Source organism: Labrus mixtus, chromosome 11, assembly GCF_963584025.1.
Source record: "Labrus mixtus chromosome 11, fLabMix1.1, whole genome shotgun sequence".
NCBI lineage: Eukaryota > Metazoa > Chordata > Actinopteri > Labriformes > Labridae > Labrus > Labrus mixtus.
Window position 1 is genome coordinate 14,500,753 of NC_083622.1, and position 19,750 is coordinate 14,520,502.

Here is a 19,750-nt window from a genome sequence, read left to right on the forward strand (position 1 = left end):
CTTGCCCAACCTTTAGTCAAGTATCAACAGGCAAAGTTTAGAAAGTCCACACCCCTGCACACACACTCACACAGCACACTCATGCCCATGCTTACAGTAGCGTTTGAACTCTCATAAGAGCTGCCGTGATACTTGGATCAACTTCCTGGCGCAGATCTTTTTACATACCTGCCTTGGAGGATGGATAAACCATCATCGGAACGTGAGAAAGAGACTTGACCTGGAGATATCTGTGGCATAAGAGTTTGGGATGACTTCAGACAAAGACTTCTCTGCTGATTGTGAGATTCATAAGGAGTGGCTGCTGTGGTTCCTCAACATTTGGAGCATTAAAGACAGGAAACCAAGTGGCTGGGAGGTGGTTTGGACTTCATAGCCTTTTACAGGTTTGATTTTCCTTTCTTTCTTTCCCTTATTTTCCAACTCTTGAAGTACAATCTAGCTGGCTCTATTCCCCTGTAACCTTGCTTGCAAATTCATACACCTAATAAGCTTATTATTCCACTTCCACATACTTCTGTATCCCTACAAGCTGTCCTCATTTCTTCATGCCTTCTCCCCTCCAAATTCCAGCAACAATGGACCTGACTTTGTGGCAGTACCAGTTCAGGATCATCATGCTGGGGGACTCCACGGTGGGGAAATCGTCTCTGCTGAAGCGTTTCACTGAAAACTTGTTCCTTGAGTCCATCAACCAGACAGTGGGTGTGGACTTCTACGTTCACTTCCTGGAGGTAGAGCCGGGCGTGCGTGTGAAGCTGCAGTTCTGGGACACAGCTGGACAGGAGAGGTTCAGGTCAGCATGAGCTCGTCTTTTTACGTTGGGGAACGAGCCTACTGTCTTCTATAGTGATGCCAGTCATAGCTCAACACCTCTCTAGGTGCAGATTTTTTAAGTCTTGGATTCTTTGCACTATTTTAGGCCCTTATATATCAAAGATGGCTCCTTTATCCACATGTTAGCAGAACTATCCTCTCCCTCTTTTAGACAGGAAAACACACAAAGAAAACTATTCCAAGAGACTCACGTGTGTAAATAAACTATCCAAATACACAACCAGTCGTCATTCCATTCACAGCAGAGCTGCTCATCACTGTTTGTTTAAGCTAACACTGCCAATGCTCCCTCACAAGATCAGTGTGCAATATAAGATGCAGAATGTGCAATGCTTAAAGTGGAGAAGACAGATCTGTGAAAAGGCATTTTTCTTCCCGCTCAGCAACTTTGATGAAAACAACTAGGCTTTAACATGCTTCATTCTGTCCCTAAATTCATTATTTCAGTTCTCCAGTTGAATGAAGCGCAACAAATTGCAAACTGTGCTTCTTTGTGTGTACCGCCTCTCTGCACGGTATCTGTAGCCAGCCAGTCCCACTTGAGTCAGCTAAAAGCTCAGCCAAATCAGGTTTATTTTCATGCAGACGTGTTTAAATGAAGAAGGAACTTATTACCAGGCGGCAGCTGGGAGGGCCCTTTTAGTAAGCCTTACCTTTGGTTTAAGCATTCCGTGACTCATGGGGTAACTACGTAGCTCCTGACAGCTTCATGATTAGGCTGAGAAAAGGCCTAGTTGTTATCAAGTTTCTAACAAAGACACAGACTCCATGTCAATCTGCTTATCTGCAAAAGCTCAACTCAAACAGTGCACGGCATCAGCTGAGTATTTACTCACTGGAACAGGAAATAAGTTGGAAGCAAAGTCTGAACTCTGCAAACCCCTTTTTTTTATTTCTTCATTGTGTTTCTCCTATTTCCCCAGGTCTGTGACCCGTTCTTATTACCGCAACTCGGTCGGAGGCCTGCTGGTGTTCGACATGACCAACAGAGCCTCCTTCGACCACGTGAAGGAGTGGCATGCTGAGGTGTGTGAGCGAGTGCAGCCTTACAGGGTTCTCTTCATCCTGGTGGGCCAAAAGAGTGACATAGATGCTGAGGGGGGGAGGGTGGTGAGTCGGGAAGAGGCCGAGAAACTGGCCAAACAGCTCGGGGTGCCCTATGCTGAGGTCTCTGCAAAGACAGGCCAAAACGTGAAGGAGGCCTTCGAGCTGCTCACTCGGCGGGTCTACCAGGGTCTGATGAGCGGAGAGGTAGAAATGCTAGAGGGCTGGGATGGAGTCAAGTGTGCTACTCCACAGTCCCTGCAGGCACAGAGAGCCCACCTGGCACAGGCTGACACGCCACCCAGGAATACCAAGAAATGCTGTTAATAAACTGTCGACTAAACTGGTGCTTAGCCATTTGGACTCTTGTTACTGAACCCAAAACCTGCCCACAGGAAACTGGATTAATTGGGGATTTTGACCGTAATAACTGGACCCTCGTGAAAAAATTATTTGACATCTCTGAAATTAGCAAAGTTTTGACTTCGGGAGAAAAAAAGTGTAATGATGGTTTTTTTTAGAAATGATGTGATCTCTCACATTGATCCGAACTAAAACACCTTTTAAACTTAAAATCTATGAGATGGATTGCTGTGACATTTGCAGACACGTGTCGTGGGTAATAAGAGGACTGAACTCTTCTGAGTTTAAGAAATCCTCTTGTTTGTCATAGGACCCCCGGCAGGATGACACATTTACTGCTGTCAGTTACTGACTCTTCATTTCGCCCTATCATTAAGCCAAAATTGCCATTTTCAATAGTTGTTAAACAGCTGCACTTAGTGTGAAGAGCTGATTGGTGGGTGTTTGTATTCTAATGCGCTGAACAACAATGTACCAGGATAATATTACATGCTGGCCATCGGCCTGTTACAGGAAGCTCAAAGTGCTTCACAAGCACCTTAGCTTTGGACTTAAGCATTGTTTATTGCAAAAAAAAATGTGCTTTTGTATTTATTAGACTTTGAAAAAGTCCACAAAGAGGTTAACGATTGTGTGTAAGATTCTTGGCAAGACTTGTACGTACTAATTAAATCATTGCATGTCTTGGTTTAGACAGGGGGCAGCATCATATTCATCATTACTTTTAATCTACAAGAATTGTACACACTTAAATCCTCTGACGCAGATTTTTGGACCCTAAAACCTGCCAGTGAATCATTTCTTGTGCATGTGGCTCCCACTGCTATTTTTCTCCTAACAGCCATAAACTGCTCAGAACTTCTCTCCTCACTTTGGTCGTTACTCGTCAAGGTCATTGGTTTATTTCTGGGAGTCACAAAAATAAGTTTCGTGACAACTTTACAAAAACAAAAAATCAATCTCTTTCCTGGTTTCAGTACATCAGAGGGCAGTCCTTGTATATATTGTTCTGTCAAAGGTTGGTGGAAGTTAAAGTTCGGGGTCCCCTAGTTGACATTATAGAAACATCATTCCAGGCCTCTATGTGAATTTATGGTTTTGGCCTGAGTGTTTGTCTTAAAAAGGCTTTTTTGTATTACTAATAATTGCACAATATCCTGCAAGTGAAGTGAGTGTTTCTGTGTGCTGTCGCTGAAATTAAAATAAAAACTCTGGGGCACTTTTGGAAAATGTTCTTCAGAATTAATGTGGCTGGTTTCCATAGCAATTACTGTTCATCTCACAAATATAAAGCCTCTTGTATTTCTGCAACCAAAACAGACAGTTGGTACAGAAGGCTGTCTCTTGACTGGAAGGTCAGAGGTTCGATCCCCGGCTCCTGAAGCTACACGTACGATCCAATTAACCCCAATTTGCTCCTGCTGCTTCGTCGGCTGCATATGTGTGTGAATGGATTAGTTAATACTGATGGTCACTTCACAGACCTGCCTTCACTCTGTTTTATGAGTTGGTGTGAATGTGTAACCTGCGGTGTAAACGCGCTTTGAGTAGTCATGAGACTAGAAAAGCTCTATACAAGCTCAAGTCCATTCACAATGTTGTATTGCTACTGAAAGACCCTCAGTCTGAAGGTTCCCCCACAGGTTAACCTTTGTGTCTGTAGACTGGATCCCCTCCTTAAGAAACTGCGATAAAACAGTCGCTGCACTGATCTCATTTGAAAACGTTGGTGACCCCCTGTGTAGTCATTCACTGTAAATAATAATGATACTTTTAAAACAGCCAGGATTTCAAGTGATAAGTGTGGAACACTGCTGGCATGTGGAAATAATGGACTGTTTTTAATCAACTGAAATATGCAGCTCTTTTTTCACACTAGACATACAGTAAAGCCTTTCCCAAAGACTCAATTACAATACTAGACTATATGACTGCGGTTGGCTAACCTTTTATCTTTTTAATCTGGCAAACAGATGCAACACGTCTCATATAATATTATGAACTCAGTCATTTTTTTGTTTTATTGTTTCTCTGAACGTGTGGTAATTGAACATCTCGGGGGGCGACCTCTTCAATCATGACTGTGATGTATTTTTCTGATATCACTGTAAGAACATACTTTTCAGGGATTGTTGAAATAAATGTATTTATCAAGTCAAACTTACGACATTTAGTATCAATACACAACAGTACATACAGAACAGAGACGTTATTGTAAATGTGGCCACAAACCGAAGTAGGAATTTGGTCTTATAAACCCTCTATTAAAAAAGAAAAGAAAAAAGGGAAGCATCTCTTACACATCTGACAGTTACAATTATCTATTATTGGCAAGTTAACAACAAATATGACTTTGAATGAGTGAGATAAATATTGATTCTTACTTCCGAATGCTCTAGATGATTAAAAAGGTATCAGCATACAGCAGTGGACATCAAAAAAGCTGCCCTGTAAATGTTTATTGACAAAAAAAAATATTGAAATGAACAGAGAGTTCTGCCAGGCTTGTTTCCAATGGCAACAAAACATGCTCAGTGACAACAGTTGAATCGTAGGTGGGTGATGGTGCTGGCAAAACACTCTAAAGTTAGGGAGTTATGACAATGAAAACACTAACTGATGACAAAAAAAACCAAACCCAAGCGATATCTGTCGTCTTCATGAGACCCCAATCCCCCCCCACCCCAAAAGAAAAGAAAAGAATCCCTGTTTGAAAGGAAAAAAAACAAAAACGATGACAAATAAAAAGAAAAGACAACACAGAGTGCGCACAACTAATTAGTATAAAGTCCCGCTACTTTTTGGTTGTCTTGCGGATCAGCGCCATTCTCTGCAAAGAAGGAGAGCAAACCGTTAGATCAGGTGTCACGTATCAGTGCCTGTGCACTATAATGGAATATTCCAACATGCTACATAAATAGTTTTGACTTTTTTATTTACCTGTTTGTGAGCCTCTGTGGTGCAAGCCTTCTTGAACGGCCGGATCTCATCGGAGCCGTATCCAGGAATCCACATGTTCCACTGGCGCTCTAAGAAGACCAAAGTGAAATGTCAGCAGGATTAGGGTTTATTAGCCATGTATGCTTACACACACACACACACACACACACACACACACACACACACACACACGAAGAATTTACTGTACCAAAGTACAACATTAAATACAAACACAAATAAGAAAAGACTAATATAAACAAGGCTAAATAAGATAATAGTGCAGTGGTGAGTAGTGCAAAAATGCTGAGATGAGCTTGATAAATGAGTAAATATATGTCATTATGTAACAGATGGTTAAATAAACATGAGGTAGAGTTTTACAGAATTTACATCAAAGGTGTGCATGTTCATGAGGAGCATAAAACTAATGTATTACTGCATTAACATGACATTTACAGGATACATGCAGTATGAACCGCTCAGGACTTGTTTCAGTGAAAGCAAACATTTGATCAATATATTAATATAATATATATATTCATATTAATACAAGGAAATGTTTTATCAGAGCAGACATTTCCCTTTTACTAAACAGAAGCTGCCTTGATTATCCCCGCTGAGTGACATTCTTTCTCCGCTTTAAACGGAAAAAATCTAAGGAGCTGGGATGTACCTGCTCATGTTACCCTAAAACCGTCTAGAAATGATCAGGAGGCGCTTTCATTTTCTACTTGTGAATGATTGCTTTGCAAGAGGCACAAATTAAACTCACTAAACGGTGGAAACCTGCCTCTTTTGTTGTTTTTATTTTCTCAACAGAACATGGATCTGTGAAGGATTCCCTTTGAGGTGTCAACAGTCCATCCAAAAAGGAGTGCCACCGCTTACTGCAATCACCACACACTATTTTTTTTTTCCCCTCAGTGCATCGAAATTCAACAAATTATTACTAGGAGCCACGAGACGGTGAGGCATCAAGTATATGGACTAGGAAGGACTAAACAGAATATCTCGTGAGGTAAGGAAATACATGACTCACACATTTAATCTAGAAGATATATGAGGCACAATTTGCCCCAGAGACAATTAAAAACAAAAATGATATATACAAGTAATTACAGGTTTAATATGTTTTTAGTGTGATCCATGGACACACCTCTAGTGAAAAGTACAACATAAAAAAATTAATGTGTAGCAAATAAAAAAAAAAAACTTACCAAGATGTAACTGAACATCCTTCACCTCCAAGGTGTTAGACTTGCGATGGCGTGCCAGTTGACAAGCTGCCGTCACTACACTCTCTATGAAGTCATCTGCGATTTGTAGCAGCATCTAAGAAGAGACACGCGATTTAAAAATACCACCAACTGTGTTCAGAAAGGTAGCAGTTAGGATAGGGCAGCTTTGGCGCACCAACACTTGCTGAAAGTTGTTTTTAATTTAAGTTCCACTGCTGCTAATGTTTACACCCCACTACAAAAACAATTCAATTTAATTTGACATGAAAACAAAAACCGTTGACAGACCTCCTCAACATCCTCATCCAGCTGCTCATTGGGGTCAACCTCTCTCACCAGGTCCTGCAGCTTCTTCTTGCTGAGCACCTGGAAAGAAAGCAGATGTTTTGCTGAGTTTGGAGAGCACTGGTGTGTAGATGTTTAGTGATATCTATAGAAGTCCTGTGATCACCCTAAATGTGATAATGTCAACAGGGCACACATAAGGCTTTCTTTCAAATTCAAGCTGTGACACTTAAATGGATGTGCGTTCAGTGTCACTGTAATACAGTAAGTGCAAGATGCTGGGGGAAAAACTGCACTTCACACGTTATGATCAAAATTAAATGATAACCTAACCTGCACTATAATATATAAAACTGTAATGGGATGTTTTATCATCTGACTTAAACATGTATTCGTTCATTTTCAAGAGAACTGTGGCTGCTTCTTCTATAACATGATGTCTGGTGATATTTACAATTATTCAGAGGGCAAGTAAGAGAGACTCTGTGCATAGGTTGGGTAGTAGTTTATCTTAAAGGCAGTGTCTTTGTGTTTTACAAGTGGAATACCCAACTGACCTGAGATCCCTCTGGGCTACTTCGACCAGCAGGACCAGCAGGGTTCATCACCTTCACTGCTGTTGTGGTACTGTTAGCCATTCTGGTGGCAACAGGAACAGTGGAGGTAACACTGGAGTCTCAGAAGCGGTAATGTGTTGATATCAGTGCCTTTATGTGTCCAGAACACGTCCCTTAATCTGTGGAAAATAACGAGGAGAAACCCTTACTGATAAACATGCTAACACAAAACTCATTATAGAAGTGATTCATTTACAGAAGCCTCAATTTGATATAGAGTCCAAATACACACAACAATTCATTTATATTATAATATTACATTAACATTATGTTTTTATAATTTACATTAATATTTTAGCTGAAAACTAATCTGTCAATTACGGAGAATATTGGCTTTTGTCCCTTGTTGTAAAAGATGCAGTAAACATAATAAGCAGTCAGAGTTAGAGCTAACAGACACATTCATAAAGTTAGCCGTGAACTACCGTACAGGATTTTACTTATATAATCAAACGAGGTAGCAGAAAAACACAGTCATCGTATAATACAAGGGTCAAACAAGTAACGTTTCGGAGACAAATAAACCCCACAAAGCAAAACACAAATGTAAAATATCGACATTAACTGAGCGTCATGTGCTAAAAACAATAGCAGCTATGAAGCCATGTATTTAGCCCAACAGGCTAACACTCGCAGCTAATGTAGCGGAGCGGCTAAATGCACACCGCATCCTTACATGACGAAATAGATCGACCACTCACCCAGTAAAACAAACACTATCTGTCCATGTTTCGGTGTCTTAGCACAGTTAACAGGTTAGTATGTCACAGAAAGACTCTTTCAAATCGACTCTGAGCGGCTTCAAAATTCAGCGAGGACTGTTTACCTACATCCGCTCTGGTTATGTCTATTTCCGGTGGCAACATCAAGGCGCAGTATTCTGCCACCTGCTGGATACCATGTGAGAATACAACAGCGGGGGACTACGAGAATATTTATTTATTTCTTCTTTATTTCGAACGATTAAAAAATAGATGAAAATGAATAAACAAATGGAAAAAAAAAATCTGTATAAATTAAAAAAAAAAAAAAAAAGCCAATTTCAATATAATACACATTTGACTCGTTCGAAAAGGGATAGGAAGAAGCCTAGGCTTGTCAAGTCCTACTCCCATTCTTCACCATTAACAAATGCAAAATCCAATAAAATAAACTAAATATGAGATGTATGATGATGCGAACGAAGTATGCATGTATGTGATGGATATGATGTAGAAATAAAAAAAAATAAAAAAAAACAATTCAACAACTACAACAACCAAAAGCCACATGTCTCTGGGTATTACTGTAATAAAAACCCCCTTGACATTTAGTCGAAATCAGCGAAATCAAAACATACTCGAAATATCATTAGAGGAGGTTTAGGCAGAAAAAGAGCGAGAAACCCTTCTGTCTAAAAAAAATGTATTGTGAATAAAAAAAAGCCACTTCTTACAAAAAAAAAAGAAAATAGGTCTTTGGATTATCGGTATTTTCAAATTCAAATTCAAATTTTCAAATTCAAATTCAAAAAACTTTATTTGTCACCGGGGGGGCAATTCAAAGGCACACAGAACAGTAAATTAACAACAGTGCAAGTAAACGAAACATTTTAACCTAAACATAAAGTGTCAATTTAAATACAACTTAAAGCTTAAACTTAACTTAAAAATACAAAATATAAAGAGTAGATATAAGTGGACAGTGATCGGACTAACAGATGTAAACAGATGTAACCAGAACTATGTGCAGTAGTGACCAGATGTAAACAGAACTATGTGCAGTAAACGAGAAATAAATATATATATACAGAACTATGTGCAGTAAACGAGAAATAAATATATATATACAGAACTATGTGCAGTAGTGACCAGATGTCAGCAGAACTATATGCAGTAAACGAGAAATATATATATATATATACAGAGCTGCTGTATATCCGTCCTTCCGTCCTCTGCAGGTCACTAGAGCTGCAGATGTGCTCTGTATATATGAATATGTATATTTGAACTTTTACAATAATAATAGACTGGGCTTAAAAGCAGCAAGAGGACAACCGAGTGAAAGTGATAAACGAATATTTTTTGACTTTTTTTACCCCAGTGAATATATAAAGGAGGCTCTGTCAGCTAAACTGGCGTGCAGCAAACGATTTCCGAGCTTCTTTGCCTGACTGAATTTCTTTAGACGCGTCTCGATTTCAGCCTCGGTGAGCAAATGAGTTAAAGGTCACAACCATAGACTGTATGGTTAGACTGTCACAACAAGTGAAGCTCAAAATGTTTGCTTGTTCTGTCTTACATATCACATTGAATATTTCGACGCTCTGCGGTGACACTTTTTTTTTTTAAAACCCTGAAAAAAAACCCTTGTTGAAGTTAGCTTCCTTGGAAACACCTACAGTAACTGACTTCAACAACAGACACACTGTACGCGTGATGGGCTCGCTTCCCCTCGGAGACAAATGACGCACTAAACATTTGATAACCGGGGCAGCACAGTTCTTTCATTTACATTTGATAAATAGCATTGCATAATTAATATACTCATTAGCAAAAGAGAGTCACAAGACTGTTGACATGTAATACGGCTTGTTGAGTAATTCATTTTCGACTACATAACGTAGATTTTGATGGATAGTGTCGTTTTGCTTTCGCATTTTCAAACCATATTGTGCGCACTTCCTGAGAACACAAGGGTGAAGCCACGCCCACATGTCGTTTCAGATAAATAGTGAGCAAAACTTTCATTTCGGATAGAAACTTCGCAGAACTACGCAGCATTTAATTCTTCTATTGAAGAGCCTTCTCAGTCATGAACGTCTGTCTTGTTTTCGCAGTGGTCGCCCTGATTCATGGCAGCTATGGTAAATATGTTTTTTTTTTCCTCCAATGGGCTATTATACAGTCGCTCCAAAACATTTAATTTTAATGCGCCTCGGTTATGAGCTATTGGTTTAATATTCAAGAGTGGTTCTCCTGTTTTCCCCTTCACAAACATATTCATGCTGAGACAGTCCCTGGGTTTTGAGTGTGTTTTTCTGTGTGTGCCTGCCTATCTGTCTGATTTCCTGTTTGTTTGTTTTGAGTTTTTCTGTCCTCCAGAGAAAAGGCTTTAGTTTCTCTTCTGTCACACTGATGGAGTTCCCCCTGAGACTCAGGCCAAACAAGGAAATGATGAGAGAACTATCAAGGGACTGCCAAGAACAATTAAATAATTATATTTATACATACTGTATGAAGACACATGTCCACACGAATGCCTTTTGACTGTGGAATAAAACCCAACCTTAGCTGTTGGTGCGTGCCAATATTTTTTGCCTGAAGTGAAAGGCAAATTGCCTCTGTTATCATTCTGTCAGAAAAGTAGAAGAACCTGTTGCTGGTCATGTGGTCACTGCAAGATAGATTGGCCGTTTTCCAGAAACATTTGAAACAAATGTCAGGAAGAGGGAGAGGTTGTTTTGAATGTGTTGCCCAGAACAGCAGCTCGATCCCTTCAGTTCAGGTCATCACGCTTTTTCTTCCTGGGCTTCCGCTGCGTATTCATGCTGTGATCAATAACCTGCATCTCTAATCTCTGTCCACATGCAGCCACTTTGCTCATTAAAGGGCCGACCGAGCCGGTCCTGGAGGGAGAGAGGATCACACTGGAGTGTCAGTACTCAGACTCTGAACTGAACATCAGCCAGGTCCACTTTGAGGTTTTCTCCAAGGTGAGCCACCAGGGGAGCAAACGGGTGGGTGGGCAAAACAAGGATGTGGTGAGAAGACAGGGTGCACTTCAGGAGTTCAGGATGTCCTGACATCATTATTTGTGCTTCCTCAGTGTTTTTAAGAAAGGCAAGAATGGTCAAAGTGTAAGACATGGTATTGTTAAAGTTTTTGCAAAAATGAACGTTAAATATTCTAATGACTCTTGTAGCAGTTGGAAAATTTTTTATTTATCATGTAGCCTACATTTGTACTCTTTTATTAAAAGGCTTATACTCTTAATACGGAAATAATTTTCCCTTTATTTGTTGTCGTAATATTTGCAGCATGAACTAATATTGACATAGCGCTGTCAACTGCTCTATGTAAATATCACACCATAGCTCTCTGCTGTGTTGCTCACCACAATGGAAACTAACATCAAATGCAGTTCACCAGAATACTTGTCAAAGCGTTTTTTTTTCTTCTTCATTCTTTATTGCTTTCGCTCTTTGATTCTTTTTCTCCCCTCCGTTTCTCTTCCGACCAGTATATTCAGAGCTGGCGTCCAGTTTCGCAGCGATCCTGGTGCTTCTATTCGATGCAAGTGGAGCAGACGGCAGACAGTCTCGTCATGTCCATCCCATACGCAGGAAGGTACTACGAGGGGCCCTACCGCTGTGTGTCTGACGCCGACAATGTGACTGTGGAAGACAAATCCTCCCTGCCGCTGGCCTTCAAAGTGCATTGTGAGTTTCTGGGTTGATTTTTGGGGTTGGAGCTGTGTCAGTGCTGTCTGCTTGAAAGGCTGAGGAACAATGGATCTGTGACACTGTTTCCCTTTCTCTGACAAATAAAATAAATCTTAGATTTTTCATGCAGCTCATGCCGTGCAGAAGTCAAAGAGAATTTTGCTGGAATCTAAAAAATGGCTAGTTTAACACGGCACTCGCATACAGCTTTTAAATCCTCTACTTCCCTGTCCAGTGAGGAAGTTAGTATGATGAGGTGACGCACAAAGAATAAAGAAAGAAAGCAAGGGTACATTAGTATGAACTAAGTCAGCCATTACCAAATTTTGGAATGTCTGACCTACTTTGAAATCTTATACTCCTATCCAAACCTCTATTAAAATAAGTCACCAGCACTTCAGACAAAGATGAAGTATTTCCCAACATATTGTGTTTTATTACCCACTATTAATTTTTCTGTGAAAGTGGGCATGGCAATGTGATCAATTTATGTTCTTATTTCAATTTGTAAAGCAGCAAAATAAAAAAATAGAAAAATTCATATTTTAGTTCAGTTTAAATTTTGATTAAAAAAACAGCGCTTGCCCCACCTGCATGGTATCACACAGTCCACAAGGGGGCCGCAGCCCACAGTTTGGGAGGTATTAATGCGGAGCAGAGATACCGTAACTCTTTGCAATTTTCCTCATATTCCCAACCAGCGGGGGGTAAAGACAATCTTTCAGACACTGTGTGGACATAGCTTTGTTCACAGTGAGGGAGAGAAAAACATATGAATAGTTAATACCACAAGATATATCTGGACAGGGCAGCTGTACAGCAAAACAAGTGCAAAGAGTACACACGCAGACACACGTCTGTGCCAGACTCTGATGGGCGTGATAGCTTGACGAGAGTTATCTCTTCTTCTTTCCTTTTTTTTTTTTTCTGCACTCCGACTGACCAAAGACACTTTCTTCTGGTTTATCTCAAGTTTGGAACTATCATTGTAGGATACACAGTTGAATGAAACAGCATCCGTGGCGTAGCAAGTCAGATTATCAGTGTCCTCTATCTTCTCAGTGGCCATCAAATCGACCCGCGATGCTGTTTGATAGGCTCCTCAGCCTCATGGGGGGGATCAATAAGTGGCAGAGATTAGAATGGACTAAAGGACTGAAGGAGACGGAGCGGGAGAGAGAGAGGAGCCAGGAGGAGTTGGCTGGATGGACGTGGGCCATCTATTGAGATGGAAGAGAAAATGAGCCATTATTCACAACACTGCCTCTCTAAAGACTCCAATAAGATGAAGCCTATTATCATTATTATTGATCGCTCGGTACAGTCTATACCACTGGGAGGCATTATACCCCAGCCCTATACACTCAAATATACTTAAAGATCTGGATGTTTACCAGCTGCTACCGCTGCAAACATATGTTCAGTCACGTCCCAGAACTCTTCAAGAGGTAGCATCAGTGAACATTAATTTCCACCTTCATTAATGCTCCATCATGCCTTATTATTACTGATGTTCTTTTTTTTTTTTAAATTTAAGATATGGGGGAGCTGTCACTGTCGAGGCAAGGCTACAGCAACTACCTCGGGATGCCAGAGGAGCTGAAGGTGCGACTCGGGGATGAAGTGGTGGTGCAGTGCTCCGCCAGCTCGTCTGAGGAGCCAAACTACTTCTGGAATAAAGACGTGAGAAAGCCTCGGGAGCGTGCACACAGTGACAGTGTCCTCATTATGTGTTTGGGAACTTGTCATCCTCCCCTGCTCCTTTAATGTGGCCTCCTTGTTTTTTTTTCTCCTAAGTCTTCTTCCGTCCTCTGCAGGTCTGTCTTTTGCATCATTGCTCAAGCATTCTTTTTTAATTTTCTCTACTTTATCCCCTGACTTTCTCAAGCCACTTGTTTCTCCTCAGCTTGTCGTCTTTCATCCCTTTTTTTTTTTTTTTTTCAGAACAAGCGCTCTGTATTTAAGTGACCGGTTGGCTTAGGCCCTCCGTTCGCTTGGGGATTGCAGCTCGCCCACTTACAAAGGATTAATAGTTTAATGAGGTCTAGACAAGAGCCAGTCAACCTGAAAACAATTATGCGGATAGATTTCTAATGATTTTCTTAGTGTTTGGTTAACCAGTATTGAATTATTCAACTTGGCTCTTCACTGAGCTGAGGAACCCTCGCCTGAGGGAAATTAAGACGACTCTATGTAAAACGTCATCGTGCCAAAAGGCATGAAGAAGAGGAAGATGGTGATGAATACGGAGATATACTGTGCCCTTGTGGTGGGAGAATGGTATTACACTCTCATGGTGTACTGCCACCATCAAAAAATAGGTGTAATGAAGCTACAGCATGCAACTATGAAGATATCTTGGGGAGAGGCAGACATAATTACTTAGTTTCCTCTTTTGTTATTCCTCCAGATAAGTGGGCTCGGGGTTAATGTGCTTGCTAAAGGGTCACTACTAATCCAGGTTTTAAATTGGCTTACAAAACCAAATCCAATCCAGTGGACATTTTATACTGCTAATATTGTTTGTCCTACTCATGATCATGTAGGGCTTATAGGTTTTTGTCATAATTTGTCAAATATAGACCTCCAATGAAGAATCACGTTAAAGCCAGACTGAGTGACAGAGCCATTGCTGTACGGAGACGGGATCATTTTGCGCTGGAGGTTCAGCTGTCGATCTGTTTGTGTTGCATTTACATAAGCCACAAACCGATTGGAAAAGCGGAATGAGACATTTTGAGGAAATGATGAGATTGGATGGAATGATTGTCTACATATAAGCGTAAGCCCACTGTAGGTATGACAGGAATAGATATGGGGCAGAAAGTGGCATCAGAACGTCCCACTTTGACAGACAGCAGCCGTAGGCACATTGGCCCCTGGGTAATGACAGCAGGACAGAGGCAGAATCGGGCCACTGCATTGGATGCCAGTGGATTTGCATACAAAATGCTGCTTTGGCCAGACCTGGCCTTTATGGGAAATCCTCTTAATTCAGATCCATTCAAATTGAAATGGACTTTCTTGGCAGGAGCTGAAGCTCCCAGGAGCCAAATCATTTGCATGGTGTAATGTCTTTTTTTTTTTGTTACCCCGTTCTTCACGTTGGTTTTGTTTTCCAATCCTTGCGTTTGGCCTATTATTTGTTTCCTCCCATGTCGCGCTCTATCTCGTAATAGCGCTGCTATTTTTGTGTCAACAATTCATCCCGCTCCCTTGCCATCTCATTACGTGTTGTGTTAACAGTGTGTTGTCGCGGCGTCATTCTTTGCGGATGATGGTGTTCTCTGGGTTATTGACTTGTGCCGATGTGTGTTCATTCATTTGGGATTACTGCTCAGGTAAATACACTACATTTGGGACTTTAGGGAGTGTTTTCTGAGGACAGAAAACTAGCAGGATTTTCTCTGTCTGTCTGTCTGTGTCTCACTGTCATTGCCTCTCTCTTTTTCCTCTCTGTTTCGTTCAATTTAGTTCTAATTTGTCCCTCTTTCCTCCTTCCAAAATAACATTTTCTGCCCAATTTCTTTCTATTTCTATCCTTTACACTTATTGTGCCTGACTGTCTCTGCGTTCCTCTCTCTGTCTCTCTCCTTCTTCTACCAACCTCATTTATTCTCGGTCTCTCCTGTAGTTTCAGCTCAGCACTATTTTAATTTGTAGGAGTTTGTCAATACTCTTAGGGCTGCAGACAGTCCGGACAATAAAATGTTTTTCCTACTTCCTGCCTTGTGCTCTGTTAATCTACGCTCGCCTGTATTTATTTGTTTATTGATACAATTTAAAGGGACAGGGGAAAAGAAAATTAATTGGCATACCAAAGACTTGTTAAATATATTCAAATACTAATAGCAATACTGTAAGCTTGCATATAGAAGAGAATCATAAGAACATGTACCAGCATTTGAAACAATATCATAATATACATCAAACTTAGACTAAAGCACATTTATTAATTTGAGCATAGTGTGGTCACATATTTAAGATTCTTTTAAACCTGATTTGAAGTAACAAAGTATGTTTGTCTTCATCTTCCTCTCCCAGGGCGACGACTGGATCCTTCCCTCCTCTAAGCTGACGTTGAAGAAGGTGAACGCGATGGATGGAGGTCGGTACACCTGCATGGCCGAGCATCCCTCTGTGGAGTCACTCAGCAAGAAACGTACCATCAGCATTACAGTGCTGCCTGGTAAGAGGAGACTGTAGAGCCGCCGTTGTTGAATATGTCTAGACTGAGTGAAGGCTAGTTGTTTTTTTCTTCATCCTCATTTAAAAAAAAAAGGATTCGGGCTTCCTCTGTAACTGTTTGGACACACCGCTGTAAATATCCCCTGAGCAAAAAACAACAACTTCTTTGTTATACTTCCTCTTCAGCCACTCAAATGTGGTGACCAGAAAGGTCAGGTGTTAAGGCACAGTTACATCACCATGAACATTTGCAGAAGTTATCGTCCGTTGTTGTGACATTTAATCCCCTGACTTTCTAAAGAAGAAGAAGAAGGAAGGGAGGGTTGAGGTTGAGGTTTCATTTCTTTGGAAACAAAAAATTACAAAAAAAAATGGCAGGGACAAGATTGTGATGCTGTAATGATAAAGAGGAGGGGGACGACATTTATGAAAACACCTCACACAAAAATGAAGTCAAGTGTGAAATGTCAAATGAAAAAGAGAAGAAAGTAAGACGATCCCAGAGGACATGATACTTTTTAAACAGCAGGAATAAATGGCAATGACAAAACTTTAAAGGGTAAGAGGATAATTATTAGATATAAAAGAATCAATGCTTTGAAGTGACCTTCGATATTTTTCTCTTCCGATTGAAATATCAAGTCACACAGAAGTGCACTTAAGAGCACAGGGACACCGCTTTTAGAGAAGTAAGAAATACCTTTAAGCTATTACAGACTGACATTTGCAAGCTGATGATTGGTTAGTGGGCTTTTTTCATTTGATTTTATATCCACTAATGATATTGTGGAGCCTTTTAAGATTTAAAGTTACCCAAGAGACTTTCATGCACCAAAATGTATAAAGCACAATATACTACATGATGATAAAACTGATAATAAGAGCTGATAGGCTGCAGATAGTCATCAATTAAAAGTCTGTTTGTGTTTTTGTTGCTTTTGTAGATAGATGTTTACATAGTGACAGTCAATCTGTATGACTGACAATCCGTCTTATTCCTCCTGAAATGTGAGGATTGTCTTCAAGTGGAGAGCTAATTTCATTACAACATTAAAGCTAATCCAATTTACAGCACTTCATCTGTCTTCATCATCTTTATCAGTGACCTGTGAGATGACTGCGCCGTGTTAATGCACCGCCGTTTTTAAACACCATCCTCTCAAGCACTGCCGATTCGTACTGTAAAGCCTTGTGATTTCAATCATTGAAATTACGCAACCTCTAAAAATGCAATTAAGCCAATGCATGTTATTTATTATGGTAGAGCTATCTTATTACTGCTGCAATTGACTCATTGGTCACTGCGCTCCACAATGTGTGCAGGATTTCCTCCAGAGCACATGTACTAATTAAAAAGCTAATAATTTCTAGATGCTGGGATAATGTTTGTTCATCCTTGAAGGTATGGTGAGCAAGTGTTGCATGTCACCGCCGTTGCTTTGTAGTTTGCACTACAATTATGGCACTCATCTTTGGCAGACTTTCCTTATATGAACCTGTGTGACTCCTTATGTGAAACTACCTGATGTATGAGCAGACAAAGCAGGTGTTTTTTATCGCCTGGAAATCTGCAAAACCTCATTCTAAGGGGTTCACCTACTACTTTAAGACTATTTTAGAAATGTATGCACACAAATGGGATAACCAGTCAGTTTCTAGAATTGAAGATCCATGCTGTTTCCAGCAGAAGGCCCGTCTGAGCTCCTGACAGACTCTTTTCTTGCACAAACACAAACAGGATGTTGTCTTTAGAAGCTTTGCCTGCAGGCGGAGAGCACGTAGTTTCTCACTGATTTCTGAGTCCGTGTGATGCATGTTTCCCTTCATATCCGATTGCTCTGTCCCTCAGAGGATGCCCCCTGGTATGCGTCCAGTAATGGCCGGCTCGTGTTGATGACCTCGGCGGCAGCTGTGTCTCTCCTGGTGCTCATCCTCTCCATGAGTGTGTTCCTGTGCCGCAGGGCCAAGCAGGCCAAGACCAGCAAGGGACCAATGTAAGAAACCACTGTTTGAGAGTTGTGTCTGCAACTATTCTGTAAAAAAAAAAAAAAAGACATCAATTTTCTCCCTATGTGTGATTTTCATATTGAATCATATACAAAATCTGATGCATAACCTGCCTCTGGATCTGTATGCGCCTGTGTGATTGTTTGATTTCTTCACGGTGCTTTACCCACACTCACCTTCCTATTTCCTTTAAATCAGCCGCAGTCTCTCCTCCTGCAGTTTGACTTTATATTACGGATATGGTTATTGCTGCAATATTTCATTCTGTCTCATGTGATGGAACCAAGGCCATTTCAGCTGCAGTGAGGGAATTTAGGCGTGCACGTTGGTGTAAACTTCACCTTGTGTGTGCATGTGTGTGTGTCATCGTGTTGATTTTTCACACACGTGCAGACTGGTGCTTGTGTGCTTTTATGTGTTTTTAAAAAAAAAAAAACATTATTTAAACTGAATATTTATGGATGTCTCAGCAGGTCTGGCCTTCTCGACCCCCTTTCCTGATCTCTTCCATGCTCCCCTCTCTCCCTCGTGACCCTCACACTTCTGCATGAAAAGCTAAGGCTAATGGCACCAGGTTTAATTCTATGATGGTATATTTAGTTTTTAAAAAAGGCCACAGTCATGATACAAGCATTAGTGCAAGTCCCATTAAATGTGTTGCTGACAGTATGTTAATGTGAACCATGACCCCATGCAGCTTGGCTTATTAACTTCTTTTCCATATGGGCTGGGGGTGGAAAAAAAAAAAAGGCAGATTCTCCATAACAGCTGGCTTCTTTATGACAACGAAAGCAGTTTAATCCTCGCACATGTGGCTGCGCATGTGGTGCTATGATGTATATGAGAATGAGTGCATAAAAAGAGAGGTGGAAAGGAAAATAGAGAAAAATGCACTTTTATATCATCAGTCAGGAGTGGGTCCATTGCTCTCGTCTAGTCCATAATTTCCTCACTTATAGTTTTCGAGTGCCTACTGAGCGGTCGATATACAGATAATCATGCTCCTCTGTCTTTCCTTCTCTCCCTCTCTTACAGTGATGACCGCTCTCAGAAGAAACCCATCTACAAAACCAGTGTGGAGTCCCTGCCCTCCGTCTCCGGAGACAAACAACCCCTGGTGTAACTGCACGGGCAGGTGGAAGGAGAAGGGTGGGGAGAAGAAGATGGAATGGGAGACAGAGTGGGAGGACTGAAAATGAGGAACGGCATAAAGGGGATAGTTAAAGGGGGAGGAGATTGGTGTATGGATGGTCACGTTGGGGGAGGAAAGAAAGAAAATCAAAGAGGGATATTTGAAGGCTTAAAGGGGAGGAAAATCAAAATCAGAAACAAGCAGGGTGTAAAAAGCCTGAAGGGCAAATGATTGCTTTAGAGAAAAAGCGCTTCTTCGCTTGTGGGTGTTACGCAGGAGTTCTGCGCCTTGGACAGAAAAGAAAGACAAAAAAGGTGGCCAATTTCTCTTTATTCATTCAGCAGTGTGGAAAATGGTGTGCTACTTTCTTTGCAAAATGATGTGGGATGATGTTAAGACTTGCAATTCTCTCCTTTCTGAGTCGAATATAATTACTCAGCGGCGTATTATGAATGATCCATTTATGTGGTAAGATAAGATTTTTTTTTTTTTGGTATATTTGTTTTCGTTTCAACCTGTTCACTGCGGAGAAGAACCGTTTGAAAGTATCTGTGGGAAGGTTATTATGTTCTTTTTTTTTTTTTACTATGACAGCGCTGAAGCACATTGCACTCTACTATTTCGATTTACTGTACTTTTGATTTCTTTGATATTAAATGGCTTTCAGTAAATATTA

At 40.7% G+C, this 19,750-nt stretch overlaps 3 protein-coding genes across 3 annotated transcripts; 2 read left to right on the forward strand and 1 right to left on the reverse strand.

The window, feature by feature from the left end:
* Nucleotides 1-39: 39 nt before the first annotated feature.
* On the forward strand, nucleotides 40-3,920 carry rab42b (RAB42, member RAS oncogene family). The gene is made up of 3 exons (XM_061050200.1): nucleotides 40-386; nucleotides 574-796; nucleotides 1,761-3,920. Exons 2-3 carry the CDS (start codon nucleotides 579-581, stop codon nucleotides 2,206-2,208), a joined length of 666 nt encoding a protein of 221 aa, XP_060906183.1. The 5' UTR covers nucleotides 40-386; nucleotides 574-578; the 3' UTR covers nucleotides 2,209-3,920.
* A 451-nt stretch (nucleotides 3,921-4,371) lies between these two features.
* Nucleotides 4,372-8,179, reverse strand: taf12 (TAF12 RNA polymerase II, TATA box binding protein (TBP)-associated factor). Its single transcript, XM_061050202.1, has 6 exons — nucleotides 8,026-8,179; nucleotides 7,265-7,443; nucleotides 6,711-6,788; nucleotides 6,402-6,516; nucleotides 5,185-5,273; nucleotides 4,372-5,074 (listed from the first exon to the last, which is right to left on the reverse strand). Exons 2-6 carry the CDS (start codon nucleotides 7,343-7,345, stop codon nucleotides 5,039-5,041), a joined length of 399 nt encoding a protein of 132 aa, XP_060906185.1. The 5' UTR covers nucleotides 7,346-7,443; nucleotides 8,026-8,179; the 3' UTR covers nucleotides 4,372-5,038.
* A 1,830-nt stretch (nucleotides 8,180-10,009) lies between these two features.
* On the forward strand, nucleotides 10,010-19,750 carry si:ch211-79k12.1 (uncharacterized protein LOC568891 homolog). The gene is made up of 7 exons (XM_061050217.1): nucleotides 10,010-10,169; nucleotides 10,897-11,018; nucleotides 11,546-11,744; nucleotides 13,285-13,430; nucleotides 15,792-15,936; nucleotides 17,785-17,929; nucleotides 18,978-19,750. Exons 1-7 carry the CDS (start codon nucleotides 10,118-10,120, stop codon nucleotides 19,063-19,065), a joined length of 897 nt encoding a protein of 298 aa, XP_060906200.1. The 5' UTR covers nucleotides 10,010-10,117; the 3' UTR covers nucleotides 19,066-19,750.

Coding starts and splice junctions, on each gene's coding strand:
- rab42b (XM_061050200.1), top strand. CDS start 579: ATGGACCTGACTTTGTGGCAGTACCAGTTCAGGATCATCATGCTGGGG. Junction 797..1,760: donor GCTGGACAGGAGAGGTTCAG/GTCAGCATGAGC, acceptor CTATTTCCCCAG/GTCTGTGACCCGTTCTTATT.
- taf12 (XM_061050202.1), bottom strand. CDS start 7,345: ATGGCTAACAGTACCACAACAGCAGTGAAGGTGATGAACCCTGCTGGT. Junction 6,789..7,264: donor GTAGCCCAGAGGGATCTCAG/GTCAGTTGGGTA, acceptor CTTTCTTTCCAG/GTGCTCAGCAAGAAGAAGCT. Junction 5,274..6,401: donor GGATGTTCAGTTACATCTTG/GTAAGTTTTTTT, acceptor TGGTCTTCTTAG/AGCGCCAGTGGAACATGTGG.
- si:ch211-79k12.1 (XM_061050217.1), top strand. CDS start 10,118: ATGAACGTCTGTCTTGTTTTCGCAGTGGTCGCCCTGATTCATGGCAGC. Junction 11,019..11,545: donor ACTTTGAGGTTTTCTCCAAG/GTGAGCCACCAG, acceptor TCTTCCGACCAG/TATATTCAGAGCTGGCGTCC. Junction 15,937..17,784: donor CAGCATTACAGTGCTGCCTG/GTAAGAGGAGAC, acceptor TCTGTCCCTCAG/AGGATGCCCCCTGGTATGCG.